The sequence below is a fragment of the Hesperophylax consimilis genome, chromosome 1 (genome assembly GCF_061612785.1).
Source record: "Hesperophylax consimilis isolate HC1 chromosome 1, BYU_Hcon_1.0, whole genome shotgun sequence".
Classification (NCBI taxonomy): domain Eukaryota; kingdom Metazoa; phylum Arthropoda; class Insecta; order Trichoptera; family Limnephilidae; genus Hesperophylax; species Hesperophylax consimilis.
The window spans coordinates 18,371,198-18,398,502 of record NC_142836.1 but is presented as its reverse complement, the minus strand read 5'-3'; the positions used below and the strand labels follow the sequence as shown (position 1 = coordinate 18,398,502).

The 27,305-nt window shown below is 34.6% G+C and overlaps 2 protein-coding genes across 2 annotated transcripts in view; one reads left to right on the top strand and one right to left on the bottom strand.

The window, feature by feature from the left end:
• The window catches only part of LOC149426383 (uncharacterized), a 32,872-nt gene extending 23,277 nt beyond the window's left edge, over positions 1 to 9,595 (top strand). The window contains exons 16-19 of the mRNA XM_089651115.1: positions 187 to 392; positions 650 to 853; positions 1,048 to 2,694; positions 3,401 to 9,595. Of these exons, the coding sequence (XP_089507241.1) occupies positions 187 to 392; positions 650 to 853; positions 1,048 to 2,694; positions 3,401 to 3,555 (2,212 nt within the window). The 3' untranslated portion in view covers positions 3,556 to 9,595. The remainder of the gene's footprint in view (positions 1 to 186; positions 393 to 649; positions 854 to 1,047; positions 2,695 to 3,400) is intronic.
• Positions 9,596 to 11,845: 2,250 nt separating this feature from the next.
• LOC149426382 (27 kDa hemolymph protein-like) overlaps positions 11,846 to 27,305 on the bottom strand; it is a 33,855-nt gene continuing 18,395 nt past the window's right edge. The window contains exons 3-6 of the mRNA XM_089651124.1: positions 19,903 to 20,015; positions 16,868 to 17,031; positions 12,600 to 12,877; positions 11,846 to 11,984 (exon numbers count right to left, since the gene is read on the bottom strand). Coding sequence (XP_089507250.1) covers positions 11,865 to 11,984; positions 12,600 to 12,877; positions 16,868 to 17,031; positions 19,903 to 20,015 — 675 coding nt within the window. The 3' untranslated portion in view covers positions 11,846 to 11,864. The remainder of the gene's footprint in view (positions 11,985 to 12,599; positions 12,878 to 16,867; positions 17,032 to 19,902; positions 20,016 to 27,305) is intronic.

Below are 27,305 nucleotides of genomic sequence, written 5' to 3'. Positions count from 1 at the left end.
TTGCTGCCACAAAATTTTTAAAACCTAAACGATCCTGATCAGGACCGGTGGCAGTGAACGGGCTAACCATATTTTAATGATCGTTTACATGATGAATGACAGGCGAAAACTTCATAATACATTCACAGAATGTTTTAATGTTTTTCAATAAATTGCTAGAATAACTAAATGATCCATCTTTTCCAGGTACGAGTTGGAGAAGAAGGCAGCGGCAAACCCAAAGCCGAGCCTCATGTACCGTACCATCCGCACGGCAGATGGGACCATTATACAGCGGCCTGTGGCCTCCGTGAGGCCTATGCAGCATGGAGGCTCCGGGGGCGCTCGCTGGATTCCCGCCGAGGTTTGGCAGCGACAGGGCATGACGGCTCAGGAGATGACTCTGCCACTAGGTCAGTAATGCTTATTTATTTTGTACAATCAACCTTAACGAAAATCAAGTCCCCTTAATAAAGTTCACCAGGGCTGTCATTGGGTATTCAGCTATGCCTTCTGGTTCCAAAGCGTATCTTTAATAAAGTTCACCAGGGCTGCCATTGGGTATTCAGCTATGCCTTCTGGTTCCAAAGCGTATCTTTAATGTGTTTTAAAGATATGTATTATGTTTTTGTTTTTCAAGTGATATAATTGAATTTTTCTGTTTGTTCAGATGTGGTGATTCCAACCAATTCGGCAGAGAAGTCCAACATTGTGCTCAAGGCTGGGCAGCGAGTGATGGTGCTCAAGTCCCCCAAAGGTATCTACATGCAGCTAGAGTCGGGCAAGATCATCGCCATCAAGACCTCCTTCAAGGTGGGGCAGAACAAGGATGGCACGCCCGGGACTAAAGAAAGCACGGCCACTGTGAAGAAAGGTAATTATTATCTTCATACATACATGTTACATGCGTATCACTAAACTAAAAATGAAAAAAATTCTTGAAAATTGCAATTATTAACCGATCTGTGTTCTCCTAATCTCTCATAACTTCAGACAATAAAGGCAGTAATATGAGCGAGTACTATGAAAACGAATTTGTAGCAAATATTTTTTTTGTATATTTTTCAGTGATCCATGCTCGTCCTCCAAACCTTCCAGGATCACTCAAGAATAATTCTGCCATAACAGTAATCTCCAAGGGGGGGAGAGGAGGTCTGCAGAAGATTATGTCTCGACCAGCAATTAGACCTGCCATTCTTTCACATAAACTGGGTAGCAATGTGAAACCATTTGCAACTGGACAGAAAATACAAGAAATAAAAATACGTAGCGCACCTCCCAACCTATCCACCAAACCGATCTCCCTCATCCGAGGTCGAGCCCCACCCAAACCCAATCGGCCAATATCCATACAAAATAAGCTCAATATCAAAATACAAGGTGTCAACACCAGCAGTGCAAGTGATTCTGCTGAAAACTCGCAAGATAAAATAGATTATGAAAAGTCAGAAGAAGATATGGAGACAAGAAACTCTAGTACTAGTGCTGAGCTAGGTGAACTGATTGCTGTGGACACCACCCAGTCAGACCAAGCCATGGAACAAAGCCAAGACATTAATGAAGAGTTTGAGCCCGGACTTCTACCCACTAAAGCTCTTCAACCTACTGTTCCGGAAGATGTCATTTCCGAGGATTCCAGTCAAGAAAAGACGTATGTAGATTTGTCAGACAGGGCCGAGTCCAAAATCACTACAAAGCCCAGCTCAAAGAAACCCCCCGTTAAACCAGAATCTCCAGTAATGATGGATTGTAAGATTCCCATCAAAAAAGGTTTCCCTCACGCTGAAAGTGTGAAAATGGGTTTTATGAATGAAGTCACAATAAAGCGTACCTCAGTACCTTCGAAAGCGAGCACTTCCCTGTCTTCCTTAGGCGAAAGCACTAAACCAGCTCCCGTCAGCTTGATGGCCGATGAGATATTTCCTTCGGAGGCAACCCTCTCAGAGCACAAATTACCCACTTCGCAGGCTGCTTTGAATCAATCGGCTGATGAAAATTCATTAGAAGAGGACATGTTCAAGGAAAAGAAAATTTACAAGCCGAACCTTGTTGATAGAAAACCAAAAGTCAATTCTCTAAAAAATTACAGGCATACTAAATCTATGCAGAAACCCATTCCCATACAGTCTGACTTTAGTATGGGAATGGTCTCCCCTGCTAGCACCTCCAGCACCCCGACCCCCCCTCCGGCCCCCCTACCCCTGCCCGGCATTCCCCCCATTGCGCAGTGCAGTTTGTCTCAGCTAGAAAAGACGGCCAGCTCCATCAATCGCCTCGCAAAGCCAGGAGGAATGTCAGATTTCCAACAAAGCTTGAGCGAAATTACAAAAACTTATTCACCTGGCCCTGAATCTGGCCCCACCGAACAACCGTCCTATAAGCCTGGACCAAAATCTCGCAAGAAGAAGCCCACACAGCCGGAACCATTGGTACCAGAGAACACAGAAATGCTCTCCAAACCCATTCCCATTGATACCTCTCTCATGAAGCCTAGCATTCCCCTTCCTGCCCCCGCTCCCTCCCTCGCCCCCGCTCCCTACCCCCTCCCCGTGCCCCTGGCACACCCCCACCCCCACCCTCTGCCCCTTCCTCACCCAGGGTATGGAGACCCCTCGGGCCTGACTGCAGGGTTCGCTGACCCCAACTTCCACCAGCAGGCGGCTCCCCCAGCGGATCCTGGCTTGCCACCGCAACAGCCCTACAACACTTATCCTGGTAAGACTAAAGTATATCAGCCTTATAAAATTAAAACAAACCCTGCCCAATCGTTAAACATTGTTTTACTTACACATTGAGTTAAGACTGTGGAAGTTCTGTTTTGTAATCATACTAATAAACACATTTTAGTGACTGTAGTTTAGACACGTTATTAGCAAGTTGTAGCCTGGCAACATCACTTTCTGCGGCACGGCACATGCGTGTTTGACTTTCATCATTGAATGACTGACGATAATGTGTTTTAATGATGTACTTCTTCGTAAATCTATATATTGTTTTAAAATCCACTTAACGGAGATCAAATTTAGGCACTTTTTATAATTTCAATGCTATTATATCATTTATGACCAAATTTAAAAAAAAAATTCTATTTCTGTCAAATCAAATCATCAACTTTTAATAACAAACTTGAAAATACATCGATCCCAAATACATTTCGAGACTGCCTTGAGAGCATTCAATGCATTAACACAGATAACAAGCCTCTTCTGCTGTGTAAGCAATGTGTAACTTTCCATCAACTCTGTACGGCTGTTAAACATCAATTTTGTCAATATAATGTTTATTAGTAAGGATTTTACGTACACAGTTGTTTATCAGTTATTAGAACCATTTATTAGTTAGACTGTAAATATTTAAGTTGGACTATCTATTTGCTAGTACAATGTATATCTATATTAATTTGAATGTAATGTTGTTTTAGGTTACCCACCAGGAAATGGAGCTTACCCACCCTACCCTGGGGCCCCCTACTATCCGCAGTACCCTCCGCACCCCGCCTCCTACCCCTCCTACCCGCAGTATCCCCACCCGCCCTACCCTCCCAACCCCTACCCCGGCTACCCTCCGCAGTGGTAACCTTCCCGCCGGGGTCATCACACATATATCGGCAGTGGACAATAACAATAACAAACACCAGATGATCATAGGCTAGCTTCTGTCCCATCGGATGTTGCGTTTCTTCAAAGCTCTGAAGCCAAGTTCGTGTAGAAATTAGAAGTGTTACGATCCATAAATTAAATAATACCCATTTGTGTTTAAAAGCTCTCTCACCGACATGTCGATAATTTGTTAGTGATTTAACACCGAGGCTTTAATATGTAATTTAAAACAAACTTGAATATAATAATAGCAAATATTATCTAACTATGTGCTAAAACAGTGACACAGAAACACTTTTCAATGACAATATCAATATACAGTGAAATCTCTAATACAGTGGAAGTTGAAAGAAAAACTTTTACATAGTCTGTGTAAATAATATTTCTCCATTTAAAATGATCCGATTATTAATCAGCATCTGTAGACATAGTAGTGGTAATAAAAAGTGAAAATAAATTTAAAGTGGACTAGATAAATCTTAGCTTTGCGATCTATTGCAGTATAATTATTATTGTACTTAGATTCTAAGCGCGTTTAAGTACTGCCCATAGCGGCCCCGCAGGCGCAGGTGCAAGGCGGAGGAAAGCTAAATGCATTTGTGAATTATCCTATCCTATATGAGCATGTCTGTATATATTATGAAGTATATAATATTATAATTCTGTAGGAATATAGTAAGTTTTAATTATTTTGCAAATCTCCTATTTTTTACATTTAATTTTGATAAAATAGAATCTGTAAATGAACATATTATGTTTTGCAACGCAAATAATAATTTGATCCTAGCCTTTACCAATCTTTATACTGTTTCATTTGGAGTGTAAAATATTTTTATGTACTCCAAATTGATATCGGATAAGTTCTTCATTTATTTGTACCAAACAACGTTGACAAAAGATTGCATTATCCACAATAATTATTAACATTATTCCTTATCTTTTCTGTGGCATTTATACCAACAAAAGCTTTTAGAGATCTCAGAGTCAGGGTCGAATGGAGAGAAGGGATAGGGAATAGTCAGCAACTTCACATCTAGCCAAACAAACCGTGTCGGTGTTAACACTAAACTTGTTCTTGTACATATGTGATAGTGATCGTGAGTCATCATCGTTGACTAAACAAATTCATTTTAAAAGGTTTTGTTTCCAGTATTGTAGGTTAGGTTTTAGCTTTAATGTAGATTATATTTTTAAGAATGAATATCTTTTTTATTTAAATAAGTAGGACACTGGACGCATTATTATAATATGAAAGAATAGTGTTTGAGGAGTAATTTAATGCTTGAGAAAGAACTTAATAGTATTCTGAGATTTGTGGATGACACCAAACAATTATTTTTTGCTTTGAATAATGCTAGTTTTCAATGTCAAGAGTTAACCTTTGCTATGCAGTAAATCATTTATGGACATTGTGTGTGCCCGGAGTGCGGCTTGTATCAAAGTCTATGTGAGAGTAAAGTTAGTTAACATTGCAGTGTAGAAAAGGTTAATGGATGTGTATAAAATATGATCAACGTAATTATGAGTTACATATAACAATTTTTTAAAACTATCTGTTGATTTTGTTCTTTGATTTGTGTATGTATGTTCAACTCTCTTCGTAAGTTGGCTGTAATAAACTAATCTAATATTTTATCATAAATTAATAACACATATTGGACTAGATCACAAAAGTAAAACTTTGTTTTTTAAAACTGAGTTTTATTTTTGCCCTTCTTTACCTATGTGTGAGAAAGTACTGAACCATTTTAAATATTAATTATTTTAATATGTCTTCTCATAAATTAATTAATTAATAATTTCAAGAGAAAACACAAATAAAGTTATTTTCATTTGAATTGGGTTCGCATATTTTTACATGCTCCTGGCTAATTATTAATTTTAAAAAATTATTACTTCACTTTCTTAACACGTTGAACGCCATGTAGGTCACCGGTGACCTCATAACGAAAATCGTCATTTTTCTCCCATATCGCCATGACGGTCACCGGTGACCACAGTTAATTTTCTTGATTTTCATGGAAAATTTTGGTAAAAAAAAAAGGAATATGTTTTGATGGTCGCCGATGCCATCGGAGTATTTTTTTTTTTCAAATTTAAAATGGTAATTTTTCTTCATTTCCACAATGGCGTTCAACGTGTTAATTGAATTTTGCTATTGGTTTATCTATTGCGGAAATCAGTTGAGTGTTTTAATAAACAGAAATTTCCTCATGTGTAGGTACATATAGACGCACTACATCGTTCTCTCTGTAAATCAGTTTCTTAAGGGAGCAAATGTATTTATTTTTTTCATAGTACACAAAGTAAATTTTCCTGAAAATTTTATTTCTTTTTAAATTAAAATAACTTTGCAAAACTAATTTTGATGCAGGTATCCATTATCAGCTGCCAAGATATTAAAATAAACGTCAAGCCTTTAATGAAAGGAGTGACACCCTCGTTGTGCACACTAGTATAAGGAGAGAATCAACATACATTTATGAATCTTGATTGTAAAGGCGGGTCTCCAGCGACAATATTACCACAAACATCGTGGCCCCGACCCAATGTTTTGAAAACTTTGGTCGCTGGAGACCCGACTTAAAACAAACACTTATTATATTATTGACGCATATTATATTATTTAGATTTATTAGATTTCCTACTATGCCAAAAAAACTCACTGTATCATGCTGTTGCCCGATTTTTTCTGGATAATTTATGACTGCACTATAAAAAAAAAATACTTACCTAACTAGCTGTGTGTTAATAACTTCAACGTTTGTTCCTGTGAAATCACATTACGTAGTGCATGGTGATATTACAAAACCTGTGTATCATATTATTTATATTGTAATTGAACTCACACACACTCCTTTATTATAGGTACACATCACAATAATACATACCTAATATAATTATTGTTTTTCCTTAATCCATTACGTGAGGATTCAATGGGTCTTCCCGTAACATTGATTCCTGTAAATGCCAATTGATTTCTGTAAATTTTGTTTCATAAATAAGATAATTAAAGCAGCATCCCTGTAAGATCCACTTAAATACTGCATAGCATTTTGAATAATTCTGCTGACATCCATAATATAGTTACGATGTTGGGTGAGTTTGTTTTGGCAATTGGTTGAAGGTCGTTCAGCCGCGGATGAATTACAACTCACTAATACTCACCGGAACATTCAACAAGAACAAAGGGAAAGACATCTGACAAGTTCCTTTCCAAGTATTGTATTATTATTTGTGTGATTTTTTTTTCAATGTATGACTTTTAAATATGTACAGAATGCAATGAAATTTAAACTCGGTAATAAATTTAAGATTACTTACTGTATTTTGAGTATGATTTATAAGGTTAAATATACACATACATGTATAATTCAAGTTTTTTATTACCATTTTTAATGCAGGTTGATTTTATTGATCAAAATATTATTTACAAGGTCAAAATATTTGCATACATATATGTTCATTTTGGACTGGGATGACACTGTCATGAATAATAATGTTTATTTTATAGATAGATCCTGGAAAAAAACTTATTTCATGTGCTTTTGTAGTTACACCAGTTGTAATCTACAAACCTCTTCAACATTCTTATCTCGCGTTATTCTTAGCGCTATGAAAACAAATTATTGATCAATGAGTTTCAAAAACTCTTTCATGTTTATTTTATTTTAGCCACATGTTTATTTCAGTACATCGAAGTTTACTAAAAATGTCTAATTTATTATTAATTACATACATACATTATAACACTTTTATCATTCATTGCATTTTCTTTTTATCAGTACGGCTCCTACAATTCAGCCTGAATCTATCAATTGGTGCAGACTTAATGGTTTCCGGCAGCGCAATATAATATTGCATTCCTTTATATAGTAAACTATTTTGTGTACGTATTGGCTTTGTCCTTTTTTTGGTAGCCTAATTTCGTTGCCCGCTGTTTGTTGGTATTTTACGCATTTATAGAATATCCTAACATAATCAAAATAAAAAGTTTATAAATGCCATCTGCAGTGTATATTTTATTTAAATAATAATGATTGAAACAGGTAAAACTACAAAGATTTCTTCAATCTAAAAGCTCTCTGAATAAATAAGAAGTATAAGTGGTTTATTTATATACTTGGTACGTAACTCCAAATCAGCATTTTCGAGTTCTCCTCTCTATCAGAGGCTGTATGTGCATTTCTGCATAGCACAGCTTGTCTTAGTATTCACATAACTAATAACAAAATCTGTGCCCCGGTCATCCCCACAAATGAAAGTAGTATTTACGTAGTTTCGTGAAATGGTAATTACAGTTTACAATCAGAGGTTCCCAAAGTGGTCTATATGGACCCCCAGGGGTGGATATCGGCATGCTGGGGGTCTATGTGAGCGAGAAAAAAATTTGGGGGTACATATGAGCGGACCCCCATTTACCTCAAGTCAACATTTAGGAGTTCCGTAAATGACACAATAGACCTAACACAAATATAATAGACTGAGAAATTACTTATTTGATATTTGTATTTTTATATTTCGTAAAGTTGTTAATTGAGGTATATAAGTATATGAGGTATATGAGTCTACGTTCCTTTTCTCGTCAGAATTAATATATTCAAGCAAAACATTGCACATTGGAAGCCGCGAATTTTCCTAGTTCCCTAACTTCTTTTTGAAAAACGTCCAGGGTAATTAATGACGTTCAACATTTAAATGCACTTCACACAGACTTCAAAACTAAGTTTGAGGACATTTTGACCATGGAAATGCGACGTTGAAGAATCGGATATCATGTGACAAGAAGAACTGACCGGAATAAGCACTGACAAAGAACTTAAGGGGCAGTTCTGTAGGGCTAGCTACAGAAAGAAATTCCCGTTGCTTATCCTGCTTCATTTTAATTTGGTGTAATACCTCACAAGGGTGCCCCTGTCTGCACAATGTAAAGACAGCAACTATATCGCTACCTGGTTGTTGGGCAGGCAAGGGAAGGGAATATTTTGAGTAAAAAAATAAATGATTATCACATGGGACGTTAATAGTTTAGGAAAATTCAATATTCGGCAGGCAGGGGGTCTACGGAAAAAAAAAATTTGGCAAGTGGTCTACGGAGCAAAAAAGTTTGGGAACCTCTGGTTTACATAATAAAAACCATTGGTTTGAATACTTTGTTAAAATTTTTAATATGTTTAATTGCATGTAGGTCGATTTGTAATACTAAAATCTGAAAGAGTTTTTTATCTGCTTTCGAAAGCAGTGTGTTTTTATGAAATATGTTCAAAAACAGCAAATCTGTTTGAAATTGAATGTCAAAATTGTCAATAATATCTTAACCCCTCCGACTTTTCGCGAACTTGAAGCTAAGATGTCTTTACCGAAATGTCAATTTCACAAAAACGTTGTGTTATTACCGCCTCACAATCAAAGCTCTATAAATGAAACATTACTGAACGGAGCCGAATAGTAAAAACTGTTTTAGAAAGGTTACAAAATAGGCTTTCAAATTGTTGTATCATAAATAAATATTAACATTTGTAAATATTTAAATTTAGAATGGAAACATGAAAAAATTGTAAAAATGACTCACCTGTAATGTTTTATGTAAAAACGATACTAAAATCACGGATAATGTAAAAAAAAAACACTTATTTCATCGTACAAATGTACAATAAACAATTCTGTCACTTCACTTTTTGACCATTTCATACAAAATATATTTTTAAAAAAATAATTAAACTTGCGAGGCGGGTCGGCACGTCAAACGGCTTTCTTGGCGTCGTTTTACGATTTGGCGGGTAAAATTTGCTTCCACTGAGTAGGTCTTTTTACGGGTTTCTATGGATAACTTTGAATAGAGATGTGAAGCTTCATTCAATACGAATATTCTACTTTTTGTTTTAGGGATGTCACTAGAAGAATAACGGAGTTATGACGATTTTTGTGGAAACACACGCGTTGACGTGTAAACACGCTTATTGTACTTGACTGCTATCGTTATTTTATCGTGTATATCTGCTTACGTTGCTGACCGGTTAATAAGCTATTATTTTGTCGAGGTCTGAGGGGTTAACTACTTTGAGAATGGAGCCCGAGACCACTGACCTAGAACTAAAGCTCTTTCCTATATTTAACTGTAAATATATAAATAGATTAGAAACCTATACAATACATACGGGGTTAAGCAGGGCATCACTATGTAGTTCGTGACTGAACAATAAAATAATGTATTTTGTTTTAGTGATTTATTTTTGACAGAGATGTTCATAAAGGTTTTTATTAGAAAATATACTAATTCGTACAGTACAAAAACAATACATTAATTCTGAAAACAATATCTAAATGAGTACAAGTACTAGGGATGCTGGTTTTTTTAAATTTAATTTAATTATAATACATGTTTTGCAAAGCCGCCACATGGCTGCTAACCTTTGATCTTCAATATTACAATTTATTTAAGACATCAATGATATGCTAAGAGTCTTGAGAATATTTCTAGTGTTTGGAATACATCCAACAAACTTTGGCTGGAATTATGATACATATATGCAACAAGTCCCTCTTCCTCTGTGGGACAATAATTGATAAAGGATATCGATTCCCTTTCATAAAATAATTCATTGAAAAAACATAGAATTTGAATCTTTTTGAAAGTAGGTTGTAAAAGGTAGAGCATATACATACATACAGGTACACATTCCAAGTGGACGTGGGGAAACTGAAGCAAACACCAGTCGGGAACAGTTGGGATGGAATGTTCAATTAATAACGGGCACCTGATTTATGGTATTAGTATATCAGGTTCATAATAATAACCAATTAAGTACCTACCTACATAATTTCTATAAAGTTAATATTTTATCAATTGATTATGTACTTCCATTTACTCAACAAACAACATAGAAACATAATATAATCACAATCAACGGTTGCGTTTTAATATATTATGATTCCACCAACAAAATTATATCAATAGAAAAGAGTAAAATACAGTTACAAAACATAATATTTGGTGTTGGACCTTGCTGAAAATTATACTTTTCTTCAAGAGCATTGACCCGGCGGGCTGTATGCTTTTGATGGTCTTCATTCTTGTTTTGTCAGTCGACTACCATGTAGATTTACAGCTAATGAGCAAGTATTATTTATTTTTTTGTTATATAAAAGACATCATCTTATAACCAGTCGAACGATGGCTACCTATATTTAGGTACCGCTCGAGGCCTTGAGCGATGGCTGCATACATTTAGGTAGACGATTTTTTCAAATTTCCATTTGAAACAGCTCCATTATAAAACTTAAAAATACGGGATAAACGATGAAATATAGGTGGATTCGTTAGATTTGAGGCGAGGGAATTTTTTGAATGAGCGCAGCCGAATCCAAAACCGAATGCCTGGAAATCTCAATCGCTCTCAAGGCTGTAGAGGTTATAGGTGAAAAATTAATTTTAAATGAATATATTAATTGAAAAGCTTTGACTTGACTACAAAAACCTCACAAGAAATCAGAATTAAGCCATGAATCAATTTTAAAAAATCTTCGCCAGCTGCTAAAACTTAAAGAGTACAAAATGTAATCATAGTTTGTATTTACGTATTATACAAATAAAAATAAATATTTACACAGTAAATTAGGCTTAAATTAATAATTTATCACGCAATAATAATTACATCAAAGGTGTACACAAAAGAATAACATTGCATTAAAGAAGTAAATTGTATGATCTTACCAAGTACATAATAATATTACATACTCTCGAGGGAACTAATTCATAGGGAATTAAATTTCTGTGACATTTTTTTGTGTTTGAAATAAAGTTTAAAATATTGTAGACTTAAATTGACACTAATGTAAAATAATTTTTTGACCCTGTAAAGAAAAAAGAAATCCAATACCAATTTCCGCAAAGAGAAAATAAACAGCGAGCTTTGCAATATAGATTAGAACTAGACACATACAATTAACACTGACTTTTTTAAGACTCGTGCAAAATTGTATAGCACTACTTCATAACTAATTAAATAATCCTAACATTTTCAAAGAGAGAGCCTCCTTTTACCTCTTGCCTTCTGTAGAATTATTTGATAACAGTGTCCTGTTGGCAATAATGGTAATAATGTCACGGAGGTCGACCTCTTTGTTTCTCAAAGGTGCCGGTTACATTTCAACAGAATTACAGATTAGGCGTGGTATTGAGTCTTTGTTTGTATTGATGATGAAGAGTAGAGATACCTAAAATATACCAAATTCCATGAATTTTCCAATTAAATGTTAATTAACAATGGGATGAGATTTACATAATTAATTCATTAGGAAGATGGTGGACAGGGCGAGAAGAGTGGAAGAGAGAACTACGGATGCGGCAGAGTTGGTAGAACCGCGCCGGTCTGCCTTGGTGGCTGTTTCCCGGGAGAATTTACCCTGCAATGGAAAATTAACATTAATCTACAAATAAATGATTACATTAAATACATAAGAAATTAAAATACATAGATGAATTAAACAACTATGGTAGGATGTGTGATAAGTGAAAAAGGAAGTATGTATATAAATATGTGGTTAGTACTAAGGTTTTATTCTGAGATTTAGAAATTTTGCACATTGAGCTACAAAACAAGAGGAAGGTCACTTTCTACATCTCTTTTCGAAGAACCCTGCGTAAAGCCTGGGCAATTCTATGGGAAAATGGGACTTCAGCTAGTATTTTAAAAAGGTAGACATTTATTAAAGTGGTTAACCAGGGAAAGATTCACTGTTGCATAATTGTTGATGATATGAACATTAAAATTTGTCATAGTGTTTGGCTATTTTACGTACATTAACATTGGTAATGCAAACACCAATAATAGGTATGTTGAAGATAATAACAGAGGTATATAATATCTCATTCTGTAGAAATAATAAGATTGTATAGAGGAGGTTATTTAATGACCAGCTGTTTTAATAGTTATTTGGTTACAGAAAAGATATCTTCAGGAGTGGGACGCTACGCCACACAGTCACTAAACTGGGAGAACTGTATTTATAAATACAGACCTTTTCACCGCAAGGAGTAACTTCCCGGATGAACTTGAAGAGAGACTCGGCGATGTTGCTGGGAGTGGGTTCCTCACACTCCTCCAGCCTCTTGACAACGCAGTCCTGCAGCTTGATCATGTCCTCGCACTGCTCGGCCTGCAGCAGCAGCTCGGGCAGGTTGTCGATGGACAGGTCCTTCTCCTTGGGCAGGTACTTGGACATGGTGGAGTTCACACACTCCTCGATGGCATCTCGCTTGTCAGTCAGGCACTCGGGGCCTCCTTCCGCGATGAACACTGGAATCAAATCATGAAGTTTAAGCTACATTTCAAATTTTCCATTAGAGAAACTGAATTGCAGTGAAACTCTCTTCCAAGGGACCGGAAATAAACTTCTTAAGCGTGAAAACTTCTTAAGTGACTTTTTTGGTTTATGAATTTCATATATATATATTTATGCATTATTTCAAGATAGAAACAAGTCTAAATAAGAGATGTTGAGATACATGTTTATGTTTTAAAGTTTTCAAAAAAATTAGATAATATATCTGTACCCGAGAAGCATACGGATGCAAGTCCAAAAAGCTAAATGTTCAGGAGAGCCAAAATACTTTTTTTTCTGTAAGTTTGGTCTCATAACTTCTGCGGATATTCATGATAGTTGATTTTTATTTTTTATCCTATTGAATCAATTAATTTTGTATCGAAAATGAGAAAATAAAATAAAATATTTTATATGCAAAGCCTAAAAAAAATGTTTTAAAAAAAGCATTGTGGACTCGAGTCCTTCTGCTTCAAAATGATATTGAATATTTTGGTATGACACATGGTATATTATAAAGGGATAGTAAAATAATATATATAAGTAAAATAATAACTATATAACCGGTATATATAAATATCTATTTTATTTATATATTTTTTTATTTAATTATAATTATTTTTACAAATTATTGGTATTTTCCATATCTTCGTCATCTGACAGAGAAAAAAAAGATTAAAAAAAATAAGCGTAAAAAAAGTGCAGTGGCTCTGGTACCCACTGTAACATCTTTTGTAGGACACCAAAATTTGGTGTATTTAATGCGATTGGAATTGTATTTACCTGGGGCAATACCTCCGGGGTGCTCAAAACGGTTCAATGATAAATCGACAATTCAACACACCTTTAAAAAGTGATATAAAGTCATTAGAAACGATGAAAAAAATAAATTAAACCTAACCTAACCCACTTAACCCAGTTAATAGAGATTTTGTTCTTCACTTTACCATCACTTTTCATGACTTTATATAACTTTTTAAAAATGGGAAATTATCATGAATTATCATTTTGATGATTTATCCGGTCACCGCTCAAAACACCTCTCCTTTTTCTTCTAATATAATAATATTTAAATTCAGTTTCCTGAAAACTATTTTTATACAGTAGCATCCCCGACACATTTACGTCAGCTCGTAGCCATAATACCGTTGATATTAGGAAACCCTTACCATTCATATTCTTCTTTCGATATACAAAAGGTGATTGTGAACCAGTTTTAAAGGGAATTTAAATATTTGAAATTTTCTAAGTTCATTGAGTGTACAATGTACTGATTATTAGTTTTTCAATATCTGATGAATTGTTCCCTTTAATTTTTTTTGTCGTGCGGTAAAATATTTGGAATTGGGTAGTTTTTTTTTGCCCTTTCAATCGCTGAATGGACAGAGTCTACTTCCAGGTAATAAAAATTTAAGATGAATGATCTTGAGGTTTTTAATTTTTTATAAAACCTGCCATACGTAGGATATGGCTATTGTTATATTTCTATTTTGACCTGCACAGTTGTCAGACCATACGGTTATTTCTTCAACATTATTCCCCATATCGCTGTATATCCACTTTAAGAGGCAAGAAGCTACTTCATTTGCCCCCTGTTTTCCATCCCTATATAGTCCATTCAGTAGTATAATGATGAGGTAAGGTAAATGTAAGTAAATAAATAAATAAGTGACATGGTCAGGTCTTCAATAATAATATCACCACCTATGTTTCCATCAGTCTTTCAAGAAGAATTCTGTTTCTTGAGCCTCGTCGTCATACATTCATACACGGAAATACTCTTTTTCATCATTATTTATTGCAGGAATGCAATAAATAATGATGAGAGCACTGGGATTGTTCTGTTTAGTTCCACAGAAAACATAGAAATTAGAGGCAGAAGGACGCAAAATGGACTTGAGTCTACATTCGAATGTTTACTTCCATGGAAAGCGTAGTAATGTTAGAGGCAGAAAGATGCAAGTCCAATGTACATCTTTATGCTTCTACGGTGTGAATGTGCTAATGGTTCTTGCATCCTTATAATATTTTTGAAAATACCATAAATATTAAAGATAGGGCTTGCATCTTTCTGCCACTAATGAACATGATAATTTACTTCATGTCTTCATCAAAAACTAATTTCTTCAAATTTTGGACTTGCATCCGTATGCTTCTCGGGTACAGATATAACCAAACAAATAAACAATCTTCATCACGATGGTGCAAAATGAAAGGAGTAAATATAACCATGAAATGGCATTTGTTTTTTTTCAGATTTAATTGCAGCTTGGACATTTAAATTGCTTTGGTTATGCAATATGGAAAGTCTCACAGTGTAATGTTGCCTAATCTATCGATCTACCTATGGAGGGATAACGTATTATGGCTAAAAGTCAATTGTTATAATAAGATATCGAATTTTATGTTGAGTTATAAAATACAATAATTGGGTTATCCACTCAAGCAATAGCTACCCGGAAACAGTAATATTATACAGGGTGTCCCGGGAAACGTAACATTGTTTTAAAGTAATGTTTTTTTATAGGAAAATAAATATTCTTATATGAAAAAATATTTTTGTATGGGAAAATAAACATTGGAATTTTGAAAAAACTTATTTATCTTTTTTACTTTTACCATCACGTCCCGAAGTTAGCGCACTTTACCCCTAGACACTCTGTATATTTTTTATTTTATTTTTATTTTATTTTTTTATTTATTTTTTATTTTTTATTTTTTTAAAAAAGAAAGACAAACATTCCCGGGTCACGAATAACCCAACAATGTTTGAAAATCTCCTACTACCACCACAGAAAGCCGAAAATGTTGCTTGTGTTGTGATGGAGGACTTAGCCAGCCGAGGAATCGAACACGCGACGCTCGGGTGAGACCCAAGCGCTATGCCCACTCAACCACTGACCGGTCAATATATATATATCTCTCGATGTTTGTTTGTAAAGATGTATGTTTGTTTCATTATCTATACATACACATTATCTTGGGGATACGTGGTAAAATTAAAGTCAATAAAATGTAGTTTTTTAACAGTAACAATATGGTATACAGTAATGAATGGTAGAAAAGTCGGGAACGCCTGCGGAAGATGTACGATTTTCCCTGCACTGGAATGAGATAGGGAGCCGAATTAAAGTCAATATAATGTAGTTTTTTTTAACAGTAACATTGTGGTATACTTCATGATACTATTTGAAGAGAATGGTAGTCGGGGACACCCGAGAAAGATATGAATCAAATAATTATTTGTGGTGAAATGAGGCGTTTGTGATGATTGAGGAAAGAGGTGTAAGGATAATATGTGACGTGGAAGAGAATGGTATAAGAAGTGGAGGACGCCTGAGGAAGATGAGAAACAATCAACCGAAGCATTAATTTTTTCTTCTTCAAACTTTTTCAATTCTTAATAATCATATTATTTCCACTTTAAAAGTACACCCAGTTTTCAGGTACGCTAGAATTCACTTTCTCAAAACTTTACTCCAAGGTATTCATAACCTTGACCAACAGCTAGTATTCAATATTGCCCTAAACCAAATAAGTAAAAGGAAAGGCAATTTCAACGAATTTATAAAATGAACTATAAAATTATTTTATAAAACCAACGAATGTGATAAACGTTGAAAGGTAAGCTGATTTATGGGCTCCACAATAAGTAGTCTATATGCTTCCATGTTAATGCTTCGAGATATGATTTTTGGAATGAGCTCGGCCGAATCCAAAACTGAATACCCGAAAATCTTTATTACTCATGCATTTTTTTTTAAATACGCTTGGCTCGACTAGTTATGTAATGACTTGCTACTCTGGTGTTGCTATTTTCTTCAAAGGCATATGAATAATTAAAATATCACAATGTGACAAAATGCAACATTTATATATATATATGTAACATTTCATGAAAGTTAAACCTGGGCGAGAAAATAATCAATCTTTTGCTGACAATAATAATAACTGTTGGGACTCACGGGCAATCCTGTCTCCCTCCTTGAAGCAGATGAAGTCGGTGAGACTCTCGGTGATGTTGAGGATGATACGAGTGTTGTTCCTCTCCTTCTCGTTGAGGCACGGCTGAACCGAGTCCTTGAAGTCGGACACGCACTGCTTCAGTAAGGGAGACTTGCGGCAGTACCTGGAACACTCGGGCATTTAGAATAAAAGAGTAGTTCTCTGGGATAAAAAGATTAAAATAAAAACTAATAGGCTGGCATCAGAGGGGACATGAATCGGAGGTTGAAGGGAGAGTTGTCAGGACAGTAAATCTTTGCATTGGTTCTTTGAAATATCATTAGCATATTATAGGTACTATTGAATTTTAGTACTCAGATTTTTTCCTATATATTAAAAGGTCAATTGCTGGACCTTCCTATGACTAAAGTATGAAGCAGTGATTTATTGGGTGCTTCGACCCACTTAGGGAGCCACTTGTCTAAAGCGCGAATAAATAATTCATTATTTTCATGAATCAGAAATTATTTCTTCATAACTATTTTTAACAATATTTATTCTGTTTTCAAAATATATATGTTCCATAATTTCCATAAATCTTTACCTGATTTATAAAATAAGTCCACAAATTATATTAACATAACACAATATTATTTTCAATATTACTTTACTATGTGAAGTATGAAAAGATAAAAAAAACTTTAATTATTAATATTTTATAATAAATAGATACATTCATCAATTAATATTTTTGGTACAATTTGTTTTTTAAAGAAATATGGTAAGTGGGCATTTTCGTCAATGTTTGAACATTGCGTTTTTGACATGTCCCACGACTTTGATTGAATTCTTCAAAGTTATAAAACAAGCAAATTTAGTAAGTTAAATACAACTGTCGAACCTGTATACATTTTTAAATATTTATTTAGATCAAAAGGTTAGTGTGTTTTTACCATATATTTACCATTTACCATATTCAGAGAAAAAAAAGGATGATTTCGAAATTAATTTTAGGTGTATATGATTAATTTTGTGGTGTCTTAAAAATAGCTTACAAAATATATTTTTGGAAAATATACAGTTTTTACATAAATTATGATCAACATTGAAAAATATCATGGTTAAAATATCTGGTATAGAATCCATTAGTTCCATTCCGTGACCATATACAGGATGTCCGGAGGTAAAGTGCAATAAATTCGGAAGGTGATTCTACACGATGGTAGAAGTAAAAAAGATAAATAACTTTTTGGAATGTTTTGGAGAAACTCAAACCGTCAGGTTAGATATCTCCAAAGCCTTTGATAGGATCTGTCCCAGGCGCCTGTCGAGAAGTTATCATTGTATGGGATCCATCCAACCCTGCATAGTTGGATTGAGGACTTTCTCAAGGAAAGGACTATTCAAACCGTAGTTGACGGCTCTTCATCCTCTCCGCACCAAATCAATGCGGGGGTGCCACAAGGATCTGTGCTGTCACCAATGCTGATTTTGTTGCACATCAACAATCTCGTTGAATGTGCATAAATTCATTACTACGCTGACGACAGCACCGTTTCAAGGGTTTATTTATTACAAAATTTCAAATTATAACAGTATGCACAATTATTCTTTGAATTGTTATTGTGGGCTGTAAGAGAGCTTTAACCCTTCAAATGCCGGAAGGTATATTGCTTGGATGTACTGAAAGGCCGCGAATTCTTTACACCGATACCTTAAAGCTTCATTTAGATCACTCTAAAGTCGATATAATCTGTGAACTGTTAAATTATAATTATTTCTTCATCATCGTAATAGATGTCACCGTGGGTTCCATATTTTAGATTTTTCAAGTTACTTGAGTTTGACAAGCAAAATCGTCACATAGAACAGCGTGTTAACGCGCTCATTTTGTATGGCCGGCCTTGTGAGAACGGTTACCTAGAGCGCGTAAACGCGCTTAAGGCACACAACCGGTTAAAGGCCTTTCCCCACCCAATAATGCCATACTGCAATAGGGACTGTATTAATGCATAATAGACAATGTTTATAGTTTTCTCATATTATTTAATATCTTACATATGTTATAGAAGACATTATCTTGCTTGTCCGAACAGCTCGGGAAGTTTTGAGACAAAAAATTGACTACAACCTTGAGAACGTTCGAGCCTGGGGTAAAGACAACCTGGTCAGTATTAATGTCTGAAATACCCAAGCGTGTCTGATTTCGGCAAAGAGGAAGATCAATAACTCAATATGTATCATTTAATTGCAATAAACGCCCGGGTTTCCGGCAATTAATAAAAAAAAAAATAACTGTCTGGTGCAATTTGATGAAAGCACTTTTCCCAATAAAAACTCCATTGAAGTGCTTGGAGTAAGTATATCAGAGCAGCCCAAGTATCGGGTCTCTATAGAAGCCCAAGTAAATCTGGCTTCCAAGGAACTGGGCATCTTGTATAGGCCTAGCAGATTCTTCAATAGTAACCAGCTGCTAATCCTATACAAATCTCAAGTACGCCCAACAATTGAATTTGGGAGCCACCTCTGGGCTGGAGCTCCACAATACTTGATAAACCTACTTGATTCTGTACAAAGAAGGGCGGTCCGTTTGATTAATAATCCATTGTTAACAGACCGTTTGCCATCTCTAATGCACAGACGCAATGTTGGGATGGTGAGTCTGTTCTATAGGTATTTTAATGGAGCCTGCTCTAAGGAGCTAGCAACATTAATCCCGGGTGCACGTGCCTGAAACTCGACGTACACGAGCGGAACACTCGTTCACACTTGTTGTCGGCTTCAAGAGAATGGGCTGCTTCTTCGACTCATTTTTGTGTAAGACGGCTCATATGTGAAACCTACGGGCATCTGTTTTTCCTCCTCATATAATTCGAACCTCTTCAAGACCTGCATTCACCAATCCCTTCCTGCAGCCCCTACCTTAACCCGCCTCGCAACGCTGCCCAACAGGGTGGTGACATAGCTCCCATGTCTTTACACTGTACGGACAGGGGCGCTCTTGTGAGGTGTCACATAAAAAAATGAATATGATGGAATATTCAATTTCACTCACTTTTTGAACACAAGGTCCATGTCTCCAGTTGGCTTGGCTTCCTCAATCTCCTTCTTGATCTCCTCAAAGTCCACCAGCCCCTGAACGCAGGTCTGCAGCTCATCCTTAGCAACCTGAAATAATAAATAAATAAAAACTTGTCCTCAAACATAAAACTACAAGTTACCACATTATAGTATCAACGTCTAATACCTACTCTTAATTGATAATATTATAAAACACACACATACACACACACCTTACACCTGCAAAATCAAAAGTCTGAAGTTCAAGGTGTAGCTTACAGACTCACGGTCAGATGGGATCGATTAAGTTTTACATTGTTGTAGGGCCTCGTTCTCTAGTAAACACGCAAGAATTCAAATGATGTACGATTTTGTGGTTTCATTTAACACTTTTTAAGTGCCTAGGTCATAGGTAGGTACTCCATAGAGAAAATATTTTAATTTCGGAAAGCGAGCAATTATGGTAGAACGGTTTTCTATTAAAGTCGGCGTAAATAATTTTGCTTTCAATTCCTTTGTAATTTATATTTTCAGTGGCGTGCATTGCTATTTGAGCAATGGTAAACTGTGGCTGATTAGAATTATGCATTTGAAAGCAGATTAATTAAGCTAGTATTAGTTAAGAAAAAACATAATTTGCATCATCGTCCGCAAGGGCAAAAGTCGAAAATGGCAATCTTTGTTTTGTGTGCGAAAATGGCGAGTTTATTAAAACTTAAAAAGCAAAGCAGTTCGTAATTTAATTAGCAACTTTATTATTACATCGTATTTTTGTGTACCGATGATGAAAAAGCCCACTGACCGGAACAACTGCTTGGAAAAATGTAGAACCAACTTGATGAATTGTAAATTTGTTTAGTAGATGTAATTTCTTAGGTTATAACGATTATGGCATAAAAACCAATAAATTCGGGATTGGGGAAAATAAACAGTTATCGGAAAACACAGTTTTTTTTTTTGCATAGTATTACGACTTTATGAACTGTACGCCAATGGATATTTACTAAAAAAAAACAGGTTTGTCGAAAATATCGAATTAATAATTAAGTAGGCATAAAATCTGCAAACAGTTCATAAAGTTACACAATACCTTACACAGTCAACAAACATGTTCGATTTAAGTAATTGTTAAATAAATCCTAGGTAAGGACTAGTTTTAGCTACGTGTTGCATCTGTGTTTCACCCCTCCATAGGATATAATTATATGCGACCATCATATTATACGTCGTAATATTCTTCAATTGGATTAGCGAGCATTAGATAAGCTACAATACCTATGGCTGCCCTTGGCGAAGGCAGAAGGCAGCAGACATAGGCAACAAGTTCACCTTAACCGCAGGTAATTATTACATTGTGAAGCAATTATTAGAAACACGGCGTTTCATTACTACAAAGCGCCGTCGCTAGTAAAGTAACTAATACATCTGTCAACACAAAACTCTCACACTATAGGCATTAAATATTTTCAAAAGAATAATACCTATTACGTATGCAAATATTAGGTACCAGTTTTAAATGTCCGGCTTCATCGAACATGTCAACAATCTTTTTACGAAATAATTTTTCCTATTGAACGATAAAAAAATATGGATCAAACGAATGGTGCCTTGTCTTATATTAAATTTGTAAGTTAAATTGGTGTATTATCAAATCCCCATGGCTCATGATGGAAATTATTATCAATTATATGAAGTCAGACCTCACTTAGTAATAATTAAAATTAGATAAGTGCATTATCTAAGTGCCACATGATAGGGCACTCTTACAAATATTGTAAAGATACGAAATCTACATGTGGTCACTGTGCTCAACAAAACCACACCCGTGAGTCTTGGCCAAATGCCACCGTAAAACCAGTTTGCGCGACATGCACTAAATTTGGTAGACCTGCTGATCACTCAACTGGTGACAGGGATAACTGCCCGGCGTACATAGCGGCCCTCAAGAAAGACCTTGCTAAAATAAACTATGGGGTGTAATATACATGAACGAATCGAAAATGAAATGCAAAATTAATTATTATTTTTTTTTTTGATAAATTAATGTTTTTAAGACAAGATTTTATTTATGCATAGCACAAAGGATAACAATTATTTATTATTATGTTTCAGGCGAACAATTATTGCTTATAAAAATAATTGAAATGCAAAATATTATTGACATAGACACACTTAATTTTCTCGACGCCTCAACAGTATCCACGCATTTTAAAGGCAATTACTGCTTGAAAATACTAAATCAAAATATCAGAAGTGTTACCAAAAATATTGACAATTTATTAGTTGCCTTAGAACAAATAAAAATAAATTTTGACGTCATCATCCTTACCGAATGCTGGATTAATGACGACTTCATTGCGCCCTACATACAAGGCTACGATGTTTTCTTATCAAAAAAACACAAAAACCGTTGTGATGGAGTGATTGTTTACACAAAATATTCTATTTTTGGTTCAATGATTCCCACTACTATATTAGAAGCAAACAGTGTGTGCATACAATGTCTTGATTCTGTTGTCATTATTGCTATCTATCGGTCTCCTTCATATAATAATATATCGAAATTCCTTATCTCACTGAAAGAAAACGAAATAAATATAAATTTTATAAAGCACGTGTATTTTTATTTCGTATTTTATCAAAATGCTGACTGATTTATCAAAACTGTGTCAATCATTCCCCTATCTACTCAAAAGACGCAGGTGTTGGTCTTGAAAGCGCAGCTGTTCTGGCGGCCGACCGATTCGTTTATAAGTAGCAATAATACCTAACTGTACTGAAGTCGAGATTAGATACCGTCCCCTTAAGTGACTTTTTTTGTTTATTTATTTCATATATATATATTTATGCATTATTTCAAGATAGAAACAAGTCTAAATAAGTGATGTTGAGATACTTGTTTATGTTTTAAAGTTTTCAAAAAAAATAGATAATATATAACCAAACAAATAAACAATCTTCATCACGATGGTGCAAAATGAAAGGAGTAAATATAACCATGAAATGGCATTTTTTTTCAGATTTAATTGCAGCTTGGACATTTAAATTCTTTGGTTATGCAATATGGAAAGTCTCACAGTGTAATGTTGCCTAATCTATCTATCTACCTATGGAGGGATAACGTATTATGGCTAAAAGTCAATTGTTATTATAAGATATCGGATTTTATGTTGAGTTATAAAATACAATAATTGGGTTATCCACTCAAGCAATAGCTACCCGGAAACAGTAATATTATACAGGGTGTCCCGGGAAACGTAACATTGTTTTAAGGTAATTTTTTTTATAGGAAAATAAATATTCTTCTATGAAAAAATATTTTTGTATGGGAAAATAAACATTGGAATTTCGAAAAAACTTATTTATATTTTTTACTTCTACCATCACGTCCCGAAGTTAGCGCACTTTACCCCAGACACTCTGTATATATATATATATCTCGATGTTTGTTTGTAAAGATGTATGTTTGTTTCATTATCTATACATAAACATTATCTTGGGGATACGTGGTAAAATTAAAGTCAATGAAATGTAGTTTTTTAACAGTAACAATATTATGGTATACAGTAATTAATGGTAGAAAAGTCGGGAAAGCCTGCGGAAGATGTACGATTTTCCCTGCACTGGAATGAGATAGGGAGCCGAATTAAAGTCAATATAATGTAGTTTTTTTTAACAGTAACATTGCGGTATACTTCATGATACTATTTGAAGAGAATGGTAGTCGGGGACACCCGAGGAAGATATGAATCAAATAATTATTTGTGGTAAAATGAGGCGGTTGTGATGATCGAGGAAAGAGGTGTAAGGATAATATGTGACGTGGAAGAGAATGGAAATCTACATGTGGTCACTGTGCTCAACAAAACCACACTCGTGAGACTTGCCCAAATGCCACCGTAAAACCAGTTTGCGCGACATGCACTAAATTTGGTAGACCTGCTGATCACTCAACTGGTGACAGGGATAACTGCCCGGCGTACATAGCGGCCCTCAAGAAAGATCTTGCTATAATAAACTATGGGGTGTAATATACATGAACGAATCGAAAATGAAATGCAAAATATTATTGACATAGACACACTTAATTTTCTCGACGCCTCAACAGTATCCACGCATTTTAAAGGCAATTACTGCTTGAAAATACTAAATCAAAATATCAGAAGTGTTACCAAAAATATTGACAATTTATTAGTTGCCTAAGAACAAATAAAAATAAATTTTGACGTCATCATCCTTACCGAATGCTGGATTAATGACGACTTCATTGCGCCCAACATACAAGGCTGCGATGTTTTCTTATAAAAAAAAACCGTTGTGATGGAGTGATTGTTTACACAAAATATTCTATTTTTGGTTCAATGATTCCCACTACTATATTAGAAGCAAACAGTGTGTGCATACAATGTCTTGATTCTGTTGTCATTATTGCTATCTATCGGTCTCCTTCATATAATAATATATTGAAATTCCTTATCTCACTGAACAAAAACGGAATAAATATAAATTTTATAAAGCACGTGTATTTTTATTTCGTATTTTATCAAAATGCTGACTGATTTATCAAAACTGTGTCAATCATTCCCCTATCTACTCAAAAGACGCAGGTGTTGGTCTTGAAAGCGCAGCTGTTCTGGCGGCCGACCGATTCGTTTACAAGTAGCAATAATACCTAACTGTACTGAAGTCGAGATTTGATACCGTCCCCTTAAGTGACTTTCATTGTTTATCAATTTCATATATATATATATATGCATTATTTCAAGATAGAAACAAGTCTAAATAAGTGATTTGAGATACATGTTTATGTTTTAAAGTTTTCAAAAAAATTAGATAATATATACACAAACAAATAAACAATTATCATCACGATGGTGCAAAATGAAAGGAGTAAATATAACCATGAAATGGCATTTGTTTTTTTTTTCAGATTTAATTGCAGCTTGGACATTTAAATTGCTTTGGTTATGCAATATGGAAAGTCTCACAGTGTAATGTTGCCTAATCTATCTATCTACCTATGGAGGGATAACGTTTTTTAAGATTTTCACCGAACAAATAAATATGAATGTGATAAAATACACAACCTTCCGAACGCTGGTTCACAAAAATAAAAAAATTAAACCTTGGATCAACGACAACTTGGTGAAATGTTTACATAAGCGCGATAAGCTACATAAACAGGCCTCGAATTCGCCGAATAACATAAGGCTCCAAAATTACTACAAAAAATATAGGAATATCTGCCGATCGATAGTAAAACGAACTAAAGAAGAATATTATAGAAAAAAAAATTGAAGAAAACAAAGAAGACCCGAAGGTATTATGGAACGCAGCAAAGGAAATTAACAACATAAATAGGAAACCAGCAGAACAAATCAAACAAATTGAAGTTAATGATACAATAATAAATGACCCGACTGATATTGCTAACACATTAAATAATTACTTTGCAGACATTGGTCAAACATTAGCCCGAAAACTATTGAATAAAATGAACACTGATGAACATACATTACACTTGCTGACAAATACATAACGAATTCCCAAGATACCAATACATTTAGAATTAAAACTTTTCAAACCAAAGACATAATACATCACATAAACAAACTGAGAAACGATTGTGCGACTGGACTCGACAAACTTGACGCCAAACTTATAAAATAAATAAAATATCAAATTGCTCTTCCCTTCACATACATCTGTAATCTCAGTATTACTAGCGGTATATTCCCCAGCCATTTTAAAAGTGCAAACATAGTGCCTATTTATAAATCTGGAGACAAAAATAATCCCACAAACTACAGGCCTATCTCTCTTTTAAATGTGCTCACTAAAGTACTCGAGAATCTAGTAAAAATCCAATTTGTAAACTACTTAGACACACATAAAATTTTATCAGAAAACCAGTATGGTTTTCGAAAGAATATGGGCGCACAAGATGCAATATTAATAGTAACCGAGACCATTCTAAAAAATGTTGATAAAAAAAAGTTCCATTGCGGTATTTCTGGATCTGAACAAAGTTTTTGATACAGTGTCCCACAAAATCCTCCTTAAAAAACTGGAAAACATAGGTTTTAAAAATTCAGCTTATAACTGGTTCAAATCATATATAACTGACCGCAGCCACTCACTAAAAGTAGACAATATAACAAACCCAAATAGATACATAACTTATGGAGTTCCCCAAGGAAGTACATTAGGACCCATCCTGTTCTTACTATATATTAATTATTTATGTCAGCTTGACATAAGTGGAGATGTTATTTGCTTTGCGGATGACACTGTTCTTGTTTTTACTTCGGATTCTTGGACAAGTGTATTTAAAAATGCAACTGAAGGAATAAACAAGATTAAATATTGGTTAGACAATAATCTGCTGACACTAAATATAGATAAAACAAAGTACATGACATTTAGCATAGATCCCAGACGACAACCAAGACTCGGTGAAAACTTAACCATTCATGACTGCACATCTAAAAATAACTGCCTATGCAAGCCATTAGGCATTTACATTGACAACTATTTTAGATGGACAGAACAAATAAATAAAATAGCGGGTAAAGTTAGAAAACTGATATATTTCTTTAAGAACATACGAAACATAATGCAAACGAAGACTCTAAAAACAATATATTACGCACTAGCCCAATCAATTATCACTCACGGTATGATTGGTTGGGGTGGTGCAGCTAAAACTAATATGGACCCTCTTGTCAAAGTGCAAAAAGCCTTAATTAAAGTTATCACAAAAAAACCTTACAGATTCTCGACAATACAGTTATTTAAGGACTTCACCGTACTGAACGTACAGCAACTATACATAAAAATTATAACTCTATATTACCAAAAAGACAAACTTAACCATCATACTCAACACAATTACGAAACAAGAAACAGACATCAACACATGACCCCGAAGATAAATATCACCTATGGACAAAGAAATTTTCATAATCTGGCCCCAAAAATTTTCAACTTAAGGGAAAAAGATATTAAAGTGTAAATATAAATCACAAAATCCACACATGGATAGTCAACAAAGGCATTGTATACTGCGGACAGATAACATCTACAATACCATAAATTATAGCACACTCCACGCCTGAATTTTTCTCTTTTGTTCTCATTCATTTATTTGTATCTGCATTATTTCTTATGTTTTATTTTTAATTTTTATCTATCTAACTATTTATCTTTTTTTATTTATCTTTTCTATATATCTTTTTATTTATATCTGTGATTCTATGTAAATTCGCATTATCTAAAATTAGATGAAACTCCCGCCACCTCGGAACAGGCTCAGCCTAGTGACTAGTGAGGTGGATTATACAAAAAAAATGTATGTTAATTTATTGGTTAATAAATAATAAAAAAAAAGATAAACCA